The sequence below is a fragment of the Scyliorhinus canicula genome, chromosome 15 (assembly GCF_902713615.1).
Source record: "Scyliorhinus canicula chromosome 15, sScyCan1.1, whole genome shotgun sequence".
Classification (NCBI taxonomy): Eukaryota; Metazoa; Chordata; class Chondrichthyes; order Carcharhiniformes; family Scyliorhinidae; genus Scyliorhinus; species Scyliorhinus canicula.
This window is the reverse complement of record NC_052160.1, coordinates 71,417,137-71,437,238: the sequence shown is the minus strand read 5'-3', so window position 1 is coordinate 71,437,238 and position 20,102 is coordinate 71,417,137. Positions and strand designations below refer to the sequence as shown.

General features: G+C 45.5%; 1 protein-coding gene across 1 annotated transcript in view; it reads right to left on the bottom strand.

The window, feature by feature from the left end:
• Positions 1-16,542: 16,542 nt before the first annotated feature.
• The window catches only part of LOC119978797 (uncharacterized protein C16orf96), a 215,449-nt gene continuing 211,889 nt past the window's right edge, over positions 16,543-20,102 (bottom strand). The window contains exon 21 of the mRNA XM_038820672.1: positions 16,543-19,416. Within this exon, the coding sequence (XP_038676600.1) occupies positions 19,367-19,416 (50 nt within the window). The 3' untranslated portion in view covers positions 16,543-19,366. The remainder of the gene's footprint in view (positions 19,417-20,102) is intronic.

The window sequence follows — 20,102 nt, the reverse complement described above, 5'->3', positions numbered from 1 at the left end:
CCTTAATGTTGGGTGGGGTTACTGGGTTAGGGGGATAGGGTGGAAGGTGTTGACCTTGGTAGGGTGCTCTTTCCAAGAGCCAGTGCAGACTCGATGGGCCGAATGGCCTCCTTCTGCACTGTAAATTCTATGATAATCTCTGCAAATACTCACTCTTGTCTAGATTTAGTGTTGTACCCTGAGAAAGACCCAAACACTCGAGTTGCTCTAATAATCCCCTATCGACACACTTAGTTCCGACACGTATAACAGCAAATCATCGGCATATCAGGATACCCTATGCTCTAATCCCCCCCCCCCCCCCCCCCCCCCGCACTATTCCTTCCCCGAACTTCTTAATGTGATGGCCAATGGCTCATCACGACTGCAAACAGCAGGGGAGACACAGGACATCCGTGCCTAGTCCCACGGTGGAGAGAAAAGTATCTTGAGCTGATGTTGTTTGTGCGGACACTCGCCTTCGGCTCCTTATATAGTAGCTTTACCCAGTTCACAAATCATGGTCCAGATCCAAACCGCTTCAGTACTGCCATCACGTACCCCCATTCTACCCCGGTCAAACGCCTTCTCAGCGTCCAATGCCACAACCACCTCTGTTTCCTTCCCCTCTGCTAGTGTCATAATGACGTTCAATACCCTTCTGACGTTTGAAAAGAGCTGCCTTCTTCTGACGAACCCCGTCTGATCTTCACCTATCACCTTCGGGAGGCACTTCGCCAGCCTACCCGCCAGTACCTTCGCCAATACTTTTGCTTCCACATTCAGAAGTGATATGGCCTATACGACCCACACTCTGTTGGATCCTTATCTTTTTTAGCAACAATGAAATCGATGCCTGCCCCAAGGTTAGTGGCAGCACCTCCTTCCCTATCACCTCTTCAAACATCTCCACCATCAGGGGCGCCAGCTTATCCTTGAATTTTTATAATATTCCACCGGAAACCCATCCGGCCCTGCCACCTTCCCCGACTGCATTCTCCCAATCACATCCTTTATCTCCTGCTCCACTATCGCTCCTTCTAATGTAGCCCTTTTCCCTCCCCTAACCTCGGGTACTCCAACCCATCTAGAAATTCCTGTATCTCATGGTCTCCCCCAGGTGGCTCTGACCTCTCATAAATTCCCCAAAAACCTTGTTAATCAGATCCGGAGCTACCACCAACTTCCCTGCCCTATTCCTCACCTGAACAGTTTCCCTTGCCGCTGCTCCCTCCGGAGCTGACCTTATCTCCATGTTCGTAAACTGCACCCCTTGCTCGCCTCAGTTAGCGCATCGCCTTCCTGGTAGATAGTTGGTCAAAGCTCGCCCGTAGTTCCTTCCTCTTTTCGCGCTTCGCTGGGAGCCCATCTTCTGCATAACTCCTATCAGCCTTCAACATCTCATCTATTACCCTCTGCCGCTCCAACCTCTCCTCTTTGTCCACCCTGGCCTTAAGCGAAATCACCTCACCCTCACCACCGCCTTTTAGAGCCTCCAAGACAACTGCCTTTGGCACCTCACCGCCCCTTTAATCTCTTTTATGTGTGGCATTCAGGGAATGAGAATGGGTATCTATTGTAGGTAATTTTCCTTGTAGAATGACGTTCCAGCCTCAGTGCCGAGATTTGAATGAGTTCCTGGATGCTTCCGTGCCAAGGACAGCTGTGTGAGTTACCATTGTGTGGAATGCACTGCCAACAATCAAACTGAATCCACACGGTTACAGGACCCCTTTGCAACACTGCTTGTTGACCAGAAGGAACAGGATTGTTTCCTCAGTCAAACAGGCGATGGGTTCCAGTTCCACCATCGTCAACACATCTTTGACAGCATCTCCCAAACCTGTAACTTCTCCCATCTGGAAGGACTAGGGCTGCAGATACCTGGGAACACCGCCACAAAGAAGTTCTCCTCCGAGCTACTCAGAACCCTGACTTGGAAATATATCGGCTCTGGGTCAAAATCTTCGAACCCCTCCCTAACAGCACTATAGATATACCCACACCACGTGGACAGCAGCAGTTCAAGAAGTCAGCTCACCACCACCTTCTCAAGGGCAAGGAGGGATAGACAATAAATGCTGGCCTAGTCAGCAAAGCCCACATCCCGTGAAAGGAATTAAAAAATATCTCCCCAAAAATCATCTCTCGCGTCTCGCTACCATTAATTATCTCATGTCATTGACCACCGTGAGCAGCATCTCTCCCTCATATCTTCATTTTCCCCCGACCACCATCTTGTCCCCTCCAACTGTCTCCCACCTCCACTGGCCACTCCCTGCTTGCAATCTCTCCCCTTTTTCCTTTCTGCTCAGATAAGACCATAAGACATTGGAGCAAAATTAGGCCACTCGGCCCATCAAGTCTGCTCTGCCATTCAATCATGGCTGATATTTTGTCATCCCCATTCTCCTGCTGTGTGAGTTACCCATAACCCCTGATCCCCTTATTTTATTTAATAAATTTAGAATATTCAATTAATTTTTTTCAATTAAGGGCCAATTTAGCATGGCCAATCCACCTAGCCTGCACATCTTTGGGTTGAGGGGCCGAAACCCATGCAAACACGGGGAGACTGTGCAAACTCCACATGGACAGTGACCCAGAGCCGGGATCAAACCTGGGCCCTCGGCGCCATGAGGCTGCAGGGCTAACCCACTGTGTCACCGTGCTGCCCTTCTGATCCCCTTATTAATCAAGAAGCTATCTATCTCTGTCTTAAAGACCTCAGTGAACGGCCTCCACAGCTTGATGCGGCAAAGAGTTCCACAGATTCACCACCCTCTGAAATTCCTCCTCATCTCTGTTTAAAGGATCGTCCCTTTAATCTGAGATGGTGTCCTATGGTTCTAGTTTTTCTAACAAGTGAAACATCCTCTCCACGTCCATTCTATCCATGCCTCGCACTATCTTGTAAGTTTCAATCAGATCCCCTCTCATCCTTCTAAACTCCAACAAGTACAGACCCAGAGTCTTCAAACGTTCCTCATACAACAAGTTCTTCATTCCAGGGATCATTCTTGTAAACCTCCTCAGGACCCTTTCCAAGGCAGCACATCCTTCCTTAGATACGGGACCCAAAACTGCTCACACTACTACAAATGGGGTCTGACCAGAGTCTTATACAGCCTCAGAAGTACATCCGGGTCTTGTATTCTAGCCCTCTTGACATGAATGCTAACATTGCATTTGCCTTCTTAACTGCCAACTGAACCTGCACATTAACCTTAAGAGAATCGTGAACATGGACTCCCAACTCCCTTTGTGCTTCTGCTTTCTGAAGCATTTCCCCATTTAGAAAATAGTCTATGCCTAGATTCCTCCTTCCAAGTGTATAACCTCACACTTTCCACATTGTATTTCATTGCCACTTCATTGCCTGCTCTCCTAGCTTGTTCAGGTCCATCTGCAGCCCCCTTGCTTCCTCAATACTACCTGTCCCTCTACAGAACTTTGTATCATCTGCAAACTTAGCAACAGTGCCTTCAATACCTTCTTCCAGATCATTATATATATTGTGAAAAGTTGTGGTCCCAGCACAGACCCCTGAGGCACACCACTAGTCATCGGCTGCCATCCTGAAAAAGACCCCTTTATTCCCACTCCTTGCCTTCTGCCAGGAGCCAATCCTCTATCCATGCCAGGATTTTACCCTGAACACCATGGGCTCTTAACTTATTTAACAGTCTCCTATGCGCACTTTGTCAAAGGCCTTCTGGAAATCTAAATAAATCACGTCCATTGGTTCTCCTTTGGTCTAACTTGCTTGTTACCTCCTCAAAGAACTCTAACAGATTTGTCAGACACGACCTCCTTTGACAAAGCCGTGCTGACTCAGTCCTATTTTACCATGCACTTCCAAGTGCTTCGCGCTCTCATCTTTAATAACAGACCCTAAAACCTTACCAATGACCAAAGTCAGGCTAACCGGCCTATAATTTCCCGTCTTCTGCTTCCCTCCCTTCTTAAACAGTGGTGTTTACATTCGCCACCTTCCAGTTCTCTGAGACCCTTCCTGCCTCCAGTGATTCCTGAAAGATCATCACTAACGCCTCCACAATTTCCCCAGGTTACAAAGGAAGCTCACAAATGCATTCTGGTCATCCTCGTTGAATGTTTCAGTATATGTTGACCGTTTTTGTCAAAGTATTCGTATGCATCAATCCTAAACCTGAAACTTGCTTCTTTCTCTAACAAGCAAATCCGATGTGCCTTTGACCATGATTCTTGCAATCTGCATCTTTACCCCAGCATCATTTGCTGTGTACCTAGTTTTTGTGCATCAATGGCAATTTGAATCAATGTCAGCTGATACCTTATGGACATTAGTTCTCAAGCTAATTGCTATGCTTCCTTAGCTGCTAGTTCAATCGGGGGTCGTGACTTCTAAAGCTTCTTTAGGTTTAAGTTGCTTTCTGTTAACAGCCTTTTCTGGATAGCTTCACGTCTTAACCCACACACGTATCTGTCTCTAATACTGTCATTCAAGACAACCCAATTCAAAGTATTCAGCTAATTTCTTGAAAGTAGCTATGAATTGTGTGATTGATTCACCATTCTTGCTGGTTTCATTTCTGGAACCTGACCCTCTCGGTGATGGCCAAATATTAAGCTGAGAAGTGTCTCTGCAATATCTCCACAATCTCAGCATGGGTTTTTGAGCCTGGTTTTTGTGGATGCATCAGACTTCGCAGGAGGCTGAAATCTTTCTCCCCCATCCTGCTCAGAAATGTCGGAACTACTATGCCCGCCAGAGTTCTGTTCGACTGGACAAACTATTTGAATCTTTTAGAGTATGAGATCCAGCGCTCTGTGCTTTCATCATACGGTCCCATGTGCTAAACACCCCCGCCAATTTACTATGGAAAGGTTTGCGGAAGCACAAATGTGAATCTCCACAATGCAGGAGGAGGCCATTCGGCCCATCAAGCCTGCACCAACCCTCTGAAATAGCACTCTGCCTAGTCCCCACCCTAGGAACACACCCCGCCCTAGCACTGTAAGCCTACTTAACCTGCACATCTTTGGACAGCAATGGGGGCAATTTAGCATGGCCAATCCACCTAACCTGCATCAGGAACCTGAAGATCACAGGGCGGGTGTGGTAGAATGACTAGGGGTATTACGGTACCTTGGAAGTGAGCTGCTATTGGTGCAGAAGACACGCTGCTCATTGGCGCGGGTAAGTCATGTGCCTCTCAGCCGATTGGCTGAGGAAGTCATGTGCCTCTCAGCCGATTGGTTGAGAGGTAAGTAGCTCTGCCTACAAGGCGAGATATAAGAAACCCGTGCTGCCCGGCAGTCGGCCTTTCTTCTGTACGTCTTCTGCCGGGCACACATCTAGTGCATTAAAGCCTATCGTTTGGATCATCTATGTTTCGTGACCATTGGTTGTGCATCACCGGGGAGGGGAGCTGAGGCCCAGGGGGTGATGAGAGATGAGAGGATGAGTGTAGGGATTTTGGTGAAGCAGCCTGGGGGGGTGGTCCGTGGAGTCCTGCAGGGACTGGACCTGCTTCGGGGTGCCTGATGTTATTAAGGGGCAGCTGATGGTAGTACCCCCCTTCCTCCGCAATTTGATTCCCCTCTGAGGCCCAGTTAACATTTAGGCTACTCCCCCCTAGCTGAGAATACCTCTCACCAACCTAAAATTGAGGTTGGGCAGGAAATGATCCATGTGGTCAATAATTTGCCTCAATTATGGCATGATGTGGAGATACCATGTTGGATTGCGGTGGGCATAGTAAGAGATCTTACAACACCAGGTTAAAGTCCAACAGGTTAGTTTGTAATCACTAGCTTTTGGAGCACTGCTCCTTCCTCAGGTGAGTCAATTAGGGCAAGGATGGTAGGCATATCATACAAGTGTAAAACTGCAGAGGTCAGGACAGGTGGGAAGGCCATCAGAGAAACATTTCACCTGCCTACAAACCCCTGGTAGGGTAGGTAAAATTTTGCCCCATGTGCTCACAGAGATTACTCTGGACATAAAGATTACTCAGATCGTGCTTCAGGAGCTTTTCCCATAAGGTTCTAAACAAAGGAAGTAACATGCTCAATTTAGACAAGTTGTCACCATATATGGTGTGGTACTGAAAACAGGCTGAAAAGGCCAGAACACAGAGTGCCACATGAGGCCCTGGCTGGAATCAATACTGGACATCTGCAAGAGCACTCAACGGAAGACATAAGCACGTTATCGCTATAATCCAAGTGACTCTCGTCTCTTCACATAACTAAGTCCCTTATCCCTGGTGTGAATCTCATCTGAATGTCTCCTTCCAGAATTGGACATGCTGGGCAGGATTCTCCAGTCTCACCAGTGTTGGGACCTTTGCGAGTAAGAATTCCAGCCAAAACTCCATTCACTTTCAGTGGCACAGAAAATCCCGGCCAGGAAGGAGAACGGACGGGTTTGACCAATATTCCACCTGAACCCTAGCCAGCGATTCTATTCTGATTCAGCAGAACACGCTTGCCTCCAGTACTCCATGCCTCTAATATTAAAACTAAGGAATTGGTTTTTAAAGTTTTTTATAACCAGCTTGTGGTGATTGTGTATCAGTGTAGATGCAATACAACTGAGCAAGCACTAGAGGGAGCACCGGAGAGCTATAAGTACAGAGGAACAGGAAGTGAGGACACACTTCACAGAAGGGAGAACTGGTACAGTAGCAAGACACAGGCAGGCAGCATTGAGGTAGCTGTAAGTTAAGGACTGAAGACAGAACAAACTCACAATAAAGCATCTACTCCAACTTTGAGACTACGAGCTTCATTAAGACACAAGGAACCATGGTACCAAGGAGTGTTTTCAGACGCTTACTACAAGACAACTCAGCTGCAGACACAGAAAGACCAAAATGGCAAGAAAAATTCCTACCGGACATTCGACTTGGGAAGACCTCGCTTATTCGATGATGTGGGTTGGAACCCCACCTCAGCTGGACCTAACCGGTAATGTAAGTAATGTCTGGAAAATATTTAAACAAGTGTTCGATATATATATCGTAGCTAATGATTTAGCAGCAGCCTCAGACGAAATGAAAATAGCACTGCTCATCGCAGGACATGAAGCTAGAAAAGTATATAATGGCTTTAAATACGCGAAAGCTGAAGACAGCAAAACTTACAAATAATACTAAAAAAATTTGAAGAATACTGTATGGAATTTGAAGAGCACTGTATGCTCAGAGACCAAACTGCACAGAGACTGAGTGATGCAAAACTCAAACAATCACTATCAGAACAGAAAGGGTTCAGTCTAGAAATCACGAGTGAAAAGTACAGATCAAAAGGAAACAGTAACTTGAACTTCTCACATAGACAAAACGCTGAAATCCAGTTGAGATCAAAAGGAAGAAGTAACTTGAATTTTTCACAGAGACAAAACGCTAAAATCCAGTTCAGATCGAAAGGAAGGGGTAACTTAAACTTTTCACCAAAAAAAAGCTGAAATCCGCTGTAAAATGGCGTCGGACCACATTTTACAGTCTCGGGGCGACAAAGGACGAAAATCTGCATCTGCGCATGTGCAGGAAACAGAAGCCGCGCATGCGCAGTTTAAAAAGTTCTTGTTGCTGATCGTTATGTGCATGCGCAAGCCGCGCATGCGCAGTCTCAAAAAGTTTTGGTCGCGGATCGTTATGCACATGCGCAAGCCGCGCATGCGCAGTGGACACAAAACTGCACTGTAAAGGAAGGCCGAATTGCGCATGCGCAATCGATCCCTACGCATGCGCAATCGATTCCTACGCATGACGTCATGAGTGTCATGACGTCTGAGGACCCGGACCACGCCCACTTAAAAGGGAAATGCCCGAAAATTAAAAACAAGATACTTAAAGCTGTAAAACCCAATTTTCTTACCTCAAAAGACAGAAAAAAGCCTGAACTTACACCAGCAGTTGAAAATAACTCTCACAACACCCTGGAACAAGCAGTCTGCACCACCCAAAGTGAAGAGAACAAAAACAATTCTGAAACAAAAAAAGATGAAGAAAATGATACCAAATCCGAAACAAAAAAAGATGATTTGTTTTTCGAAGAATACTACTCAGACATGGCTGAGTTATTCGGATATGCAAAAAATGATGAAGAAAACGATACCAAATCCGAAGCAAAAAAAGATAATTTGTTTTTCGAACAATACTACTCAGACATGGCTGAGTTATTCGGATATGCTGATCACAGCATCAGCAACACGGTTGTAAAGCTCAACACGACTCTACTAGCGGTAGATGAGTCCAACACCATGGTGCCATGGCAGATCGTCGATACATTGGATGACAGCAATACGCAAGACGAAGACAACGCCACACAGAGAGCACAGAAAGACTCCACAGAGAGCGATGACAGGCTCCACAGTGACAGTGATGAAAGACTCCACAAAGAGAGTGACACGAGTCTCCACAGACAGTTCGTTGAAAGACTCCAAAATGGAAGCAAGCAAACACTCCCTTGCGAACACCATGCATGAATAAGACCATGAATGTCAACCCACCGTCTCTGAGCAACCACAAGCAGACTATGAAAGTCTACCAAGCTCACATAATCAAGAAGAAGACAATGTAAATCTACCCACTGCATGCGAAAACAGTGACAAGGTGATCACACTTGACATACATGAGGTACAGGATCACAGCGAGACTGACAGTTCTCAGCTCGTCTGTACAGAAGCACAGAGTAGGGCCACCCAAGAGTCCAGAGAGACCACGCCAATAGAAACCATGAAGATTTTGACTCCAGAAGAGGAGCACCAAGAGTCCAGTGAGACCACGCCAATAGAAACCATGAAGATTTTGCCTCCAGAAGAGGAGCACCAAGAGTCCAGAGAGACCACGTCAATAGAAACCATGAAGATTTGCCTCCAGAAGTTGAGCACCAAGAGTCCAGTGAGACCACGTCAATAGAAACCATGAAGATTTTGCCTCCAGAAGAGGAGCACCAAGAGTCCAGAGAGACCACGTCAATAGAAAGCATGAAGATTTTGACTCCAGAAGAGGAGCACCAAGAGTCCAGTGAGACCACGTCAATAGAAACCGTGAAGATTTTGACTCCAGAAGAGGAGCACCAAGAGTCCAGAGAGACCGCGTCAATAGAAATCGTGAAGATTTTGACTCCAGAAGAGAAGCACCAAGACCAACAAGAAAATGAAATCGTGAAGAACTTGTCTCCAGAAGATGAGCACCAAGAAAGCAAAGGAGATGAATTAAATCCACCACAAATTACTCCAGAAGAGGAGCACCAAGGAAGCAAGGAAGGGGAAGCAAATCCACCACAAATGACTGATGTCACCAGCATCAATGCAATATCAGATCATTCTCACCATTCTCTAGATGAAACGTTCAATGTAACTGACACCACAAAGGACACTTGCACCAATAACTGTGACAATGACTCAAATTATCCATGCGGGACACTCATTGAGCACAACAAGAAAAACAAAAATCGCAAGAAGCACTGCAGAAACAAGAACAACAGCAACAACAAAAACTACAAGCACAATGACAAAAAACTACAAGAACAACAAAACCAACAAGAAGCATAACAAAGATAGCGACAACAACAAAGACAGAAATGACAAAAACAGCAACAAGAACGACAACGAAAACAACAAAGACAGGAACGACAGAAACAACAGCAATGAAACAACGACTTGTACAAAATGGTACAACTCTGCACATGAAGGACAATGCCACAGCACACTGAAAAACAATGACAAGACTACAAACATGCCATGGGATGATAACGAATCGCACAAACTCACATCTGCTCCAGAACAAGCAAGCACACCAGCTTTCAAGGCAGATGACATACTAAATCGATGCCACAAGCACAGAAAAAAGTCCATGTCAGTCAACATCAGTGGTTCGACCATGCAAACACCTCGGGATGACGTATTGGTTACTTAAAATAACAAGAACACCGACAACATGCACAATGGAGTTGCAATATCAATATCACCACGTCAACAACGAAAAAGAAAAAAACTCAATGAACAAATTCATCAAGTTTGGACTCATAAATGTTTTTTGGCTTTGTAAAATATGCAATAGCACCATCATTTGTATAGATACACATATCGTAAATAATCTAACTGTTTTGTACAATTTTCTTTAACAATGTACAGAAAATATGTAAAGAAAAAAGGGGTATGTGGTGATTGTGTATCAGTGTAGATGCAATACAATAAAGCATCTATTCCAACTTTGAGACTACAAGCTTCATTAAGACACAAGGCACAACACACAGCTCTCTCTGTTGCTGTATCTGATTACCCGACCTCCCAGCTAACCTTCTAGCTCCCCGACCTAATTCTGACCACCCAAATACCACGCTGACCATCTATTTTACCCGACTCCTCCACAGTGCTCCCACCACCCAACACCCCCCTCCCCTTTTGTGTTTCTTTAAGAAATTGTTTTCTCGGTCAGGCACAGAACAGAAGATTCCTGAATGGAAAAAGCCTCTCTCCATCTTTCCTGCAAGTTGGAGCTCTGCCTGTTGTTTGACCACCCACGTGCCACAGGCAGTGCCTTAAGTATCAACCCAGAAGCTGCTGCTGTGGGAGGAAACCGGAGCACACAAAGGAAACCCACGCAGACACTGTGCGAATGTGCAGACTCCGCACAGTCACCCAAGCCAGGAATCGAACCTGGGACCCTGGAGCTGTGAGGCAATAATGTTAACTGTGCTACTGTGCCACCCATATTTCTGTGAGAGTTGAGGAGCTTTTAATTAGTTTTATTTAATAGAACATAGAACAGTACAGCACAGAACAGGCCCTCTTCACGGCTCTATCCACATGAGTGGCAACCTTCAGAGATCTGTGGACACGAACCCTAATATCTGTCTGTTCCTCAACATTCCTCAGAACCCTGCCATTGACCCTGTAATCAGCATTCAAAATTTTTCTACCAAAATCAATCACCTCGCACTTATTAGGGTTAAACTCCATCTGCCATTTTTCGGCCCAGCTCTGCATCCTACAGTCTCTTTGCAGCCTACAACAGCCCTCCACCTCATCTACTACTCCACCAATCTTGGTGTCATCAGCAAATTTACTGACCCACCCTTTAGCCCCCTCCTCCAAGTCATTGATAAAAATCACAAATAGCAGAGGACCCAGCACTGATCCCTGTGGTACACCACTGGTAACTGGTCTCCAGTCTGAAAATTTTCCATCCACCACCACCCTCTGTCTTCTATGTGGTAGCCAGTTAGTTCTCCGATTGGCCAAATTTCCCTCTATCCCACACCTCCTTACTTTCTTCATAAGCCGACCATTGGGAACCTTATCAAAGGCCTTACTAAAATCCATGTATACAACATCAACTGCTCTACCTTAATCTACACACTTAGTTACCTCCTCAAAGAATTCAATCAAATTTGTGAGGCAAGACTTACCCTTCACGAATCCGTGTTGACTATCCCGGGTTAAGCTGCATGTTTCCAAATGCTCATAAATCCTATCCTTCAGGACCTTTTCCATTAACTTAGTGACCACTGAAGTAAGCTAACCGGCCTATAATTACCATGGTTATTCCTATTCCCTTTCTTGAACAGAGGAACAACATTCACCACTCTCCAGTCCTCTGGCACTATTCCCATGGGACAGTGGGGACCCAAAGATCAAAGCCAAAGAATCTGCAAATCTCATCCCTTGCCTCCCAAAGAATCCTTGGATATATCCCATCTAGCCCAGGGGACTTGTCGACCCTAAAGTTTTTCAAAATTGCTAATACATCCTTCCTCAGAACATCTACCTCCTCTAGCCTACCCGCCTGTATCACACACTAATCCTCAAAAACATGGCCCCTCTCCTTGGTGAACACTGAAGAAAAGTATTCATTCAACGTCTCTCCTATTTCTTCTGACTCCATGCACAAGTTTCCACAACTGTCCTTGACCCGCCCTAACCTCACCCTGGTCATTCTTTTATTTCTCACGTAAGAGTAAAAAGCCTTGGGGTTTTCCTTGATCCGACCCGCCAAGGACTTCACATGCCCCCTCCTAGCTCTCCTAAGCCCTTTTTTTTTTAGCTCATTCCTTGCTACCTTGTAGTCCTCAAGCGACCCAACTGAACCTTGTTTTCTCATCCTTACACATGCTCCCTTTTTCATCTTGACAAGACATTCAATCTCTTTTGTGAACCATGCTTCCCTCACACGGTCATTTCCTCCCTGCTTGACAGGGACATACCTATCAAGGACACGCAGTATTTGTTCCTTGAACAAGCTCCACTTTTCATTTGTGCCTTTCCCTGACAGTTTCTGTTCCCATCTTATGCTCCCTAATTCTTGCCTAATCGCATTATAATTACCCCTCCCCCAATTATAAACCTTGCCCTGCCATATGGCCCTATCCCTCTCCATTGCAATAGCGAAATACACTGAATTGTGGTAACTATCTCCAAAGTGCTCTCCCACAAACAAATCTAACACTTGGCCCGGTTCATTACCCAGTACCAAATCCAATGTGACCCCCACCTCTTGTCGGCCTATCCACATATTGTGTCAGGAAACCTTCCTGCACACTGTACAAAAACTGCCCCATCCGAACTGTTCGACCTATAGAGATTCCAATCAATATTTGGAAAGTTAAAGTCACCATGACAACTACCCTGAGACCTCCACATCTATCCATAATCTGTTTTGCAATTTCTTCCTCCACATCTCTATTACTATTTGGGGGTCTATAGAAAACTCCTAACAACGTGACCGCTCCTTTCCTATTTCTAACTTCGGCCCATATTACCTCAGTAGGCAGATCCCCTTCGAACTGCCTTTCTGCAGTCGTTAAACTATCCTTGATTAACAATGCTACTTCTCCACCTCTTTTACCGCCTTCCCTACTCTTACTGAAACATCTGTAGCCCGGAACTTCCAACAACCATTCCTGTCCCTGTTCCAACCACGTCTCCGTAATGGCCACAATATCGTAGTCCCACGTTCACCTACCTTATTCCGGATGCTCCTTGCATTGAAGTAGACACACTTCAACCCACCTTTCTGTCTGCCGGTACACTCCTGCGACCTTGATACCCTCCTCAGTACCTCACTACTCTCAACACTGGCTTCTGGACTATTTACACCAGATGTTAAGTACAACACTTGTTAGATTCTTTTTTAAATAAAACGTATGAGGAAACCTCATACATCTTTTCCAGTCACAGCATGTAAACAGTTGAAATCTCACCGAATTGGCAGGCAGCCCTTTTAATAAAAATAAGGATTTGGAGCAATTTTACTCCTTCTCACCTGATCATTCTCTTTGTTATATCAAAAAATTAAAAGCAACCATTTTTCAGCAACGGCTTTAGTGTTGTGGTAAAAATGAAATAGACACTGCAGAAACTGAAGACTAAAACATCCTCTTTATTGTGTAACCTTGGTTGAGGTACATTATCTAATCTATCACACACACCATTAGTCACATTGTTACACAATTTCTGCCTTTCAAATTCTTTTAATGCAGAAAAAACGTTTATTACGAAAGGAACATTGACAGTTCCAGCTCTGTAAAGCCCGAGAAGTGTTGGGGCTGTGACAAATGTGTGCAGAAATTAAACTAGCCTGAGGTTACAGAATATTTTCAATCGCTGATGGTGTTGCACTACAGGAGTCCTTAAGCACATTCCCAGGGGAGGCTGCTCACCTGACATTTTACTCCAAGAGCACTGATGTGGGAGGGCAGACTCGCGAGCCTGAACCCTCTGTTGGAATTTTGGAATGGGATCAATTGAAATTTAAATTTGGAATCTGTTCTCGCTGGGTCAGGAGTCAGAGCTGATTAGCGCCAGTCAGCCAATGGACCGTCTAGTAGTCAGTCAATCATTACTGGTATCAATCAATCAATGGCAGATGGGTGACTGAGCCAAGAGTAGGCTGGACTTTTGAAAAATGCTGGTGGTTAGATATGAAAGGAAGATTTCTTCCATGAAATCCATTTGAAACAGAGCATGACTGGTGTCCATTTCTAAATGAACACGGTTATGTCATCCTGGGCCAGTGCGCGGTCAATTCCAGCCCCCATCTGACTCGGAGTTGAAATTAACTCTTAACAAGTCTTTGGCTGCCCAATAAGTAGTCGTCAGGTTTGTAAATTTGAATACAATTAACTTCTACTATAATTAAATATGCAGCAAATACAACTGGTTAACTATTCTCTAATTCCTAACCGCCCCCTTCTTTAACTCGCCTCAACCTCCACAAACGCACAAGACAGACAAAAACAGAGGGGGTACAAAAATAATACTATAAGTATAAGAGGCTCTGGGCTGGATTCTCCAATTCTGTCGGCATGGGAACGGTGGTCTTTTACATCTGAAAAAACGGCGTAAAACGGCCACCGATCCTCCGTTTGGCTGGGGGCTAGCATGCCGGCAGCTTAGAGCACCCGGCTCTAGCAGCCGATACAGCCAGAGAATTGTCGGGTCCGTGGCCGCGCACGTGCATGGCAGCGGCCCCAATGGTGCCCCATTTTGGCCGGCTTGTGCGCCCTGTACCAACCACCTGCACTGTGCCCCAGCCCCTGATAAAGTCCCTCTGCCCGCGGATCTGCCCTTCCCCGACTGTGGTGGCGCTGGATTGAGTCCGCAGCCGCCATGCCGAGTTCCGGACAGGATGGGACCACACGAGACCGACGCCGTCGGGAACTCAGCCGGTCAGGGACCGGGCCTCGGACAATGTGCTGAGGCCATCGATGCACCGCTTTGGAGGAGGCGGAGCATCGGGAAAGCAGCACCCCCCCCCAATTTGGTCAGGAACTGTGATTCTCCGGCCGATCGCTGAATGCTATTTTGCTGCCGGCGACCGAAGATTCCAGCCCTAGGTTTCAGTTGGTTGTCTTCCAGTTAGACAGTTCTTCAATCTAGGCCTCTAGTTGGATGTCTTCGCTTTCAGTCGGTGACGGTTTTCACTGTAGATTCATCAGGATCTCGAGACTTCTCGGCATGCTCAGAAACAGCAGGCAGGAAACATTTGGGAGAAAGAGAGAGAGAGAGCGCAGACACAGGACGCGATTCTCCCAAACATTTCTAAGTTAATTTGTGGTGGGTTTTTCAGGGAGTTTCCGGCTGGCTCTGTTGCCGAGTTCCCCACCGCTATTCATTGACACTTAGCCACTTTTTGGGCCCCGGGGGAGTTTCTCACCGGTTTAACCCATACTTAGATTTCTTTTAGCACTGGGGAGCTGAACTCAGAGATCGGGCCGCCATTTTGAAAGGGTGCCCCGATCTCTAGTGAGCTTTTGGGTCCTCAAACCCCCCACCCCCACCAGGGGCAATAACACCCCGCCACACACATGGACACTACCCCACACCCCCCAAGTGAGGGCCCCCCTCTTCAGGACCTCCCAAGTACTCTAACAACACACCCTCCCTTCTAGGACCCACACCCATCACCCTCACAACCTCTCAGAGGCCCCTAGTTAACTACCCTGCCCTCTCCTGCCCTTCGGCCCCTGGCAATGCCACCGTGGCACCCTTGCATTTCCACCCTGGCACCCAGGCAATGCTCCTGTTGGTTTGGCAGTGCCAAGGTGCCAACTCTGCAATGCCAAGGTGCCCACGTTCCAGCAGGTGGGCTACCCTGCACTTACTCTGCCCACCCAGGGGTCTCCGATGACAAGCACTGATCAGCGCCCGGCGTTGTTAGATCCTGGGTATGTCGTAAGTAGGTCTATGACCTACTTCTATGAGCGTCATTCGGTCACGCCCATTCTGACTCCGACATCTCGCGGGACTTCGGCGAATCTCGCGAGGTGCAGAGGCTGTCGGGAGGCGCAGAGGCTGCAGGTCTCTCCCGGGATTCTCCGGCAGCGTGTGCTCTCGCTTGAGCACAACGCAGCCGGAGAATTGTGCCTACAATCTCTCCTGTCAGCATCCAGGAGCTTTTCTCTGAGTTCTCTGAATTAGCGCACCTAGCAGAACCCAATTGCTGTCTGTTGCCGAGCACGCCGAGCAGAGTACGGTCCCTGGCCACCAGCCAACCAATCGAGCCAAATCCCTCCAATCTCTCCGGTGCCATAAAGACGGAGCTCTTTCGTTCAAAATCTAAATCTTGATAGCAGTGTACTATTTTGAAACTTTTGAGTTCCTCACTTCCTCTGCTCGACTTAAAGGTATCTCTCCTAGAGCAAAGAACAATACAGCACAGGAACAGGCCCTTCGGCCCTCCAAGCCTGTACCGATCATGATACCACCCTTGGCTGAAAGCCTCGGCACTTCCTTTTGCCATATCCCTCTATACCCATCCTATCCATGTATTTGTCAAGATGCCTTTTGAACGCCATTAATGTATCTGCTTCCACAACCTCCCTTAGCAATGTGTTCCAGGCACTCTGTGTAAAACATCTGTTTCGCACATCCCCTCTAAACCTTGCCCCACAGACCTTAAACCTATATCCTCTAGTGACTGACCCCTCCACCATGGGAAAGAGTGCCTGCCCATCCACACTATCCATGCCTCTCATAATCTTGTAGACCTCTATCAGGTTGCCCCTCAACCTCCGTCGTTCCAGTGAAAACAGTCCGAATCTATTCAGCCTCTCCGCATAGCTAACACCCTCCAGACCAGGCAACATCTTGATAAACCTCCTCTGCACCCTCTCCTTAGCCTCCACACCCTTCTGTCTTTGTTAAAGTTCCTTGGATCAAAAATGACAATGCCAAAATAAAACAAATAGGAAACAAGGGGATCAATAGGACAGGGCCTTACAACAGTCACACACACTTAATTATGTATAAGATGTGACAATGGAAGAGTTATATTCTGTTGTTCTGGACATCAAGATTCTAAACTCGAAGGAAAATTTTGCAGCTGCTGGAAATTGGAAATAAAAAGAGAAAGTGCTGGAATATCTCAGCAGGTTTGGCAGCATCTGTGGAGGGGGAATCCTGGTTAACGTTTCGCGTCTATTTGATTCTTGTTCAGAACTCACAGTGGACTTGAAAGATGTTTCTCTCTCCACAGATGCTGCCAGACCGGCTGGGATTTTTAAAGCACATTTTGTTTATATTTTCTTAACATTCTACATGCTGAGAAGAATCAAACTTTGATTTTCTCCTCACCAGGACTGTCCCCCAGTGGATGACAAAAAAAAGTGTTGTTCTCAGACCTCTTTTCTAAGTAGTTGCATGAAAATAGAAGATAGCAAAACTAGTGGTCATAAACGGAAACATAAAATGCTGGATAAACACATCACGCCTGGCAGCATCTGTGGAAAAAGAAACAGAGCTAGCGTGGAGTCCAAATGACCCTTCCACATTTAGACTGGAAACGTTAACTCTGTTTCTCCCTCTACAGATGCTGCCAGACCTGCCGTGTTTATCCAGCATTTTCTGTTTTTATTTCAGATTCCCAGCATGTGCAGTATTTTGATTTTATTTTATTGGTTAGGAAATCTGGATTCTGGGAAGAATCCATCCCATTCATTTGGAATGTACTCAAGGATTGATGTGGCGCAACACCCTCAGCCTTTGAAAGTGCTCAGGAACCTATAGGAACTTCCTGTGCACACTTGTCACTACCCCAGCCCTGCTTGAGCTTTACGGAGCTTTAAGTCCGAGTGTTCCTGTAATAAGTAAATTGTTTTCTTTGCATGAGTAGGAGCGTGCTAAATGCAGCAGCTGAAATGGGCTAGTGATAAAAATGGAGGTTGTCTGATGTTGACACAATTATAGTGGTTAGAGCACGGCACCTCATATGTTCAGCATATTAAGTAAGAAGAGCTTCAAAACTGGAAGCGGCCTGTTAAATGGTGTGGGAGCCAAAAGAGCAATTCTTGCCAAATTTGGAACGCACTCCAATCAGAGCTGAAGTGAAGTCACTCGCACTGCCCAGGGCACAAATTTCTTAAAAAGGCATTGCCGCTGGCAGCTTTTCTCATGTGATGGTATCAATTAAGTGCTCGAATGAATAAGCAAGGCTCGTCAGAAAAGTATAGTGAAAAATAAATTAAACTGGTGATTTCTCCGACCAGTTAGGAGAGTTCTGAAAGGCTCATTTAAATACATAGAAAGAGGAACGGGGGACATTTTTAATTAAAAATATACCCTTTTCCTCTACAATTATTAACAACTTTTCGCATCTTATTACAGACCAGGTCCAATAACAGTTTTATTCTAGAAATATGTATTGTGATTATCAGAGTTTGCTCCATTAGTAGTTTTTAAAAATCTATCAGTCACTAATACTTCAAAACTTTGCATTGTTGATCATCTTCTTAAAGCATAATAATAAGTATAAACTCCCCCCCCCCCAAATGGAAATACACAACGAACATCGGAAAATACCGGAAGAGATGGAAAAGGTTTAAAAAGAAAGGGAAAGTCACAGAAAAAACAAAAAGGATAAGAGTCTGAAGAGGTGCGACAGAACGTGGGTTTGCACACGTGGTTATGTGAGTTCCTGATCTGTCTCAGTCCACAAGGGGGATATAGTGAGCAGTTCTGTAGAAGTCTCACACAGATTTAAAATGTTAACTCTGCTCCTTTCACTACAGATACTGCCAAATCTGCTGAGGTTTTCTAGCATCTTCTGTTTTTATTTCAGATAATGAGCAATTGACTGAATGCTATTACACAGAGAGGGGTGAGAGAAAGTTAAAACCAGTGGGATATGATGTTTTCTCTCATCTTTCTTACAAACTGTATACAATGCTGAGGGTGCATTCCAGCTCTTCAGGTCAAAAAGGGTGCATTACTGGGTCTGAAACAATCGTAATTGTGTTAATACGGTTCGATCACGCTTTTGGAACATGTATGTTATGAGGGATGATACTAAAAAGTTTTGGATACGTCTCCTGAATTACCTCAAAATTCAAAAATCTGAAATGAGGCGGAATAATGTTTGCAGCAAGAACTGGATGAAGAAGGAATAGTTTGTCAGGCAAGTGTAGAAAGAGAAAAATAAAACAAATGCAAGACTTCCCCCGTTGGTGAGTTCTGAAGGAAACATCTGGAACATCATGATAAATGCAAATCACTGGCTGCTGTACTCAAACTGTACTCAAACACAAATGTGATCTTTAACATACACAGTTTTCGCGAAAAAGGCAAAGAACCTATATTACTGTCCAGGAACATAATGCCTATGACCTTCAGACCAAAAGTAACTCGGCCCCTTTCCATCATTTATTAATTTCTGAACATGTTGTCAATCACGCTGCCATTGATCCCGGACTGTAACAATTAAACAGAATATTAATAACCATTGCAATGTTAATGGTGAAACTGCACTGCTAGGTGAAAATCCCGAAGTTCATGGCGTTAAAAGATGCATTTACTTTTCTTCACTTCCACTTGTCAAATAGGAGCAAACTCTTGATTATAATTCATATTCCTTTCATTACTGAACACCTGAATACTGCTCCCACAAATCTCCTACTGCGGTGGGTTTGGGCACGATGTTTCTGTCACCCGAGTAGGACAAGCTGGAAAATGCCAATAAAAATAACGATTAATGTAAGCCGTTGCAAGAATATTATGCACGGATATAAAACTGGATCTAAAGTTACTCCCATCCTAATCAATCTTTTGATTCAGTAGCTATAAGCATCTTTTATAGGTCTACTTTCACAAACTAAAAAAGATTCAAACTTTTCAATCGTTATCCTTGGAACCCAACAAGAGGCCCCTGTGTCAGCCCCAGCCCAAGTGGATCCCTGGAAATCGATAAAAAGGGCCTTCACCCTTAAATTGTATCCAAACCTGTGATTGGCTGGCCTTACCAAGGCCCAAAATGTCTTCCCTAGCAAGCAGCGTCCAATTGAAATGTACAGTGGATTCGCAAAATGTGTCTACATATCCATCTCAATGAAAAATTATAAGGAGAAAGAAACGGTCATCAGCAGATGTCAGCTTTCTCCAGTTTGCATGTGTTGTCAGTTTTGGAAATGCCCAAAGGCGACTGTGTCTTGGATCTGCTATTTTGACTCTTGTTCAGAGTGCCGTTACAACTTGCATAGGTCACATAAATCGGGGAGGGGGGCTAATCCCTGCATGGTGTCGTTAGCAATAAGTCCTGTTTTCCAAAAAAAATTGTAATTCCACTACGTTCACATTTCTGTCAAAATCGCGTGGCAATGAGGAGTGTTGTGTTTTGAAAGAAAAACATCTA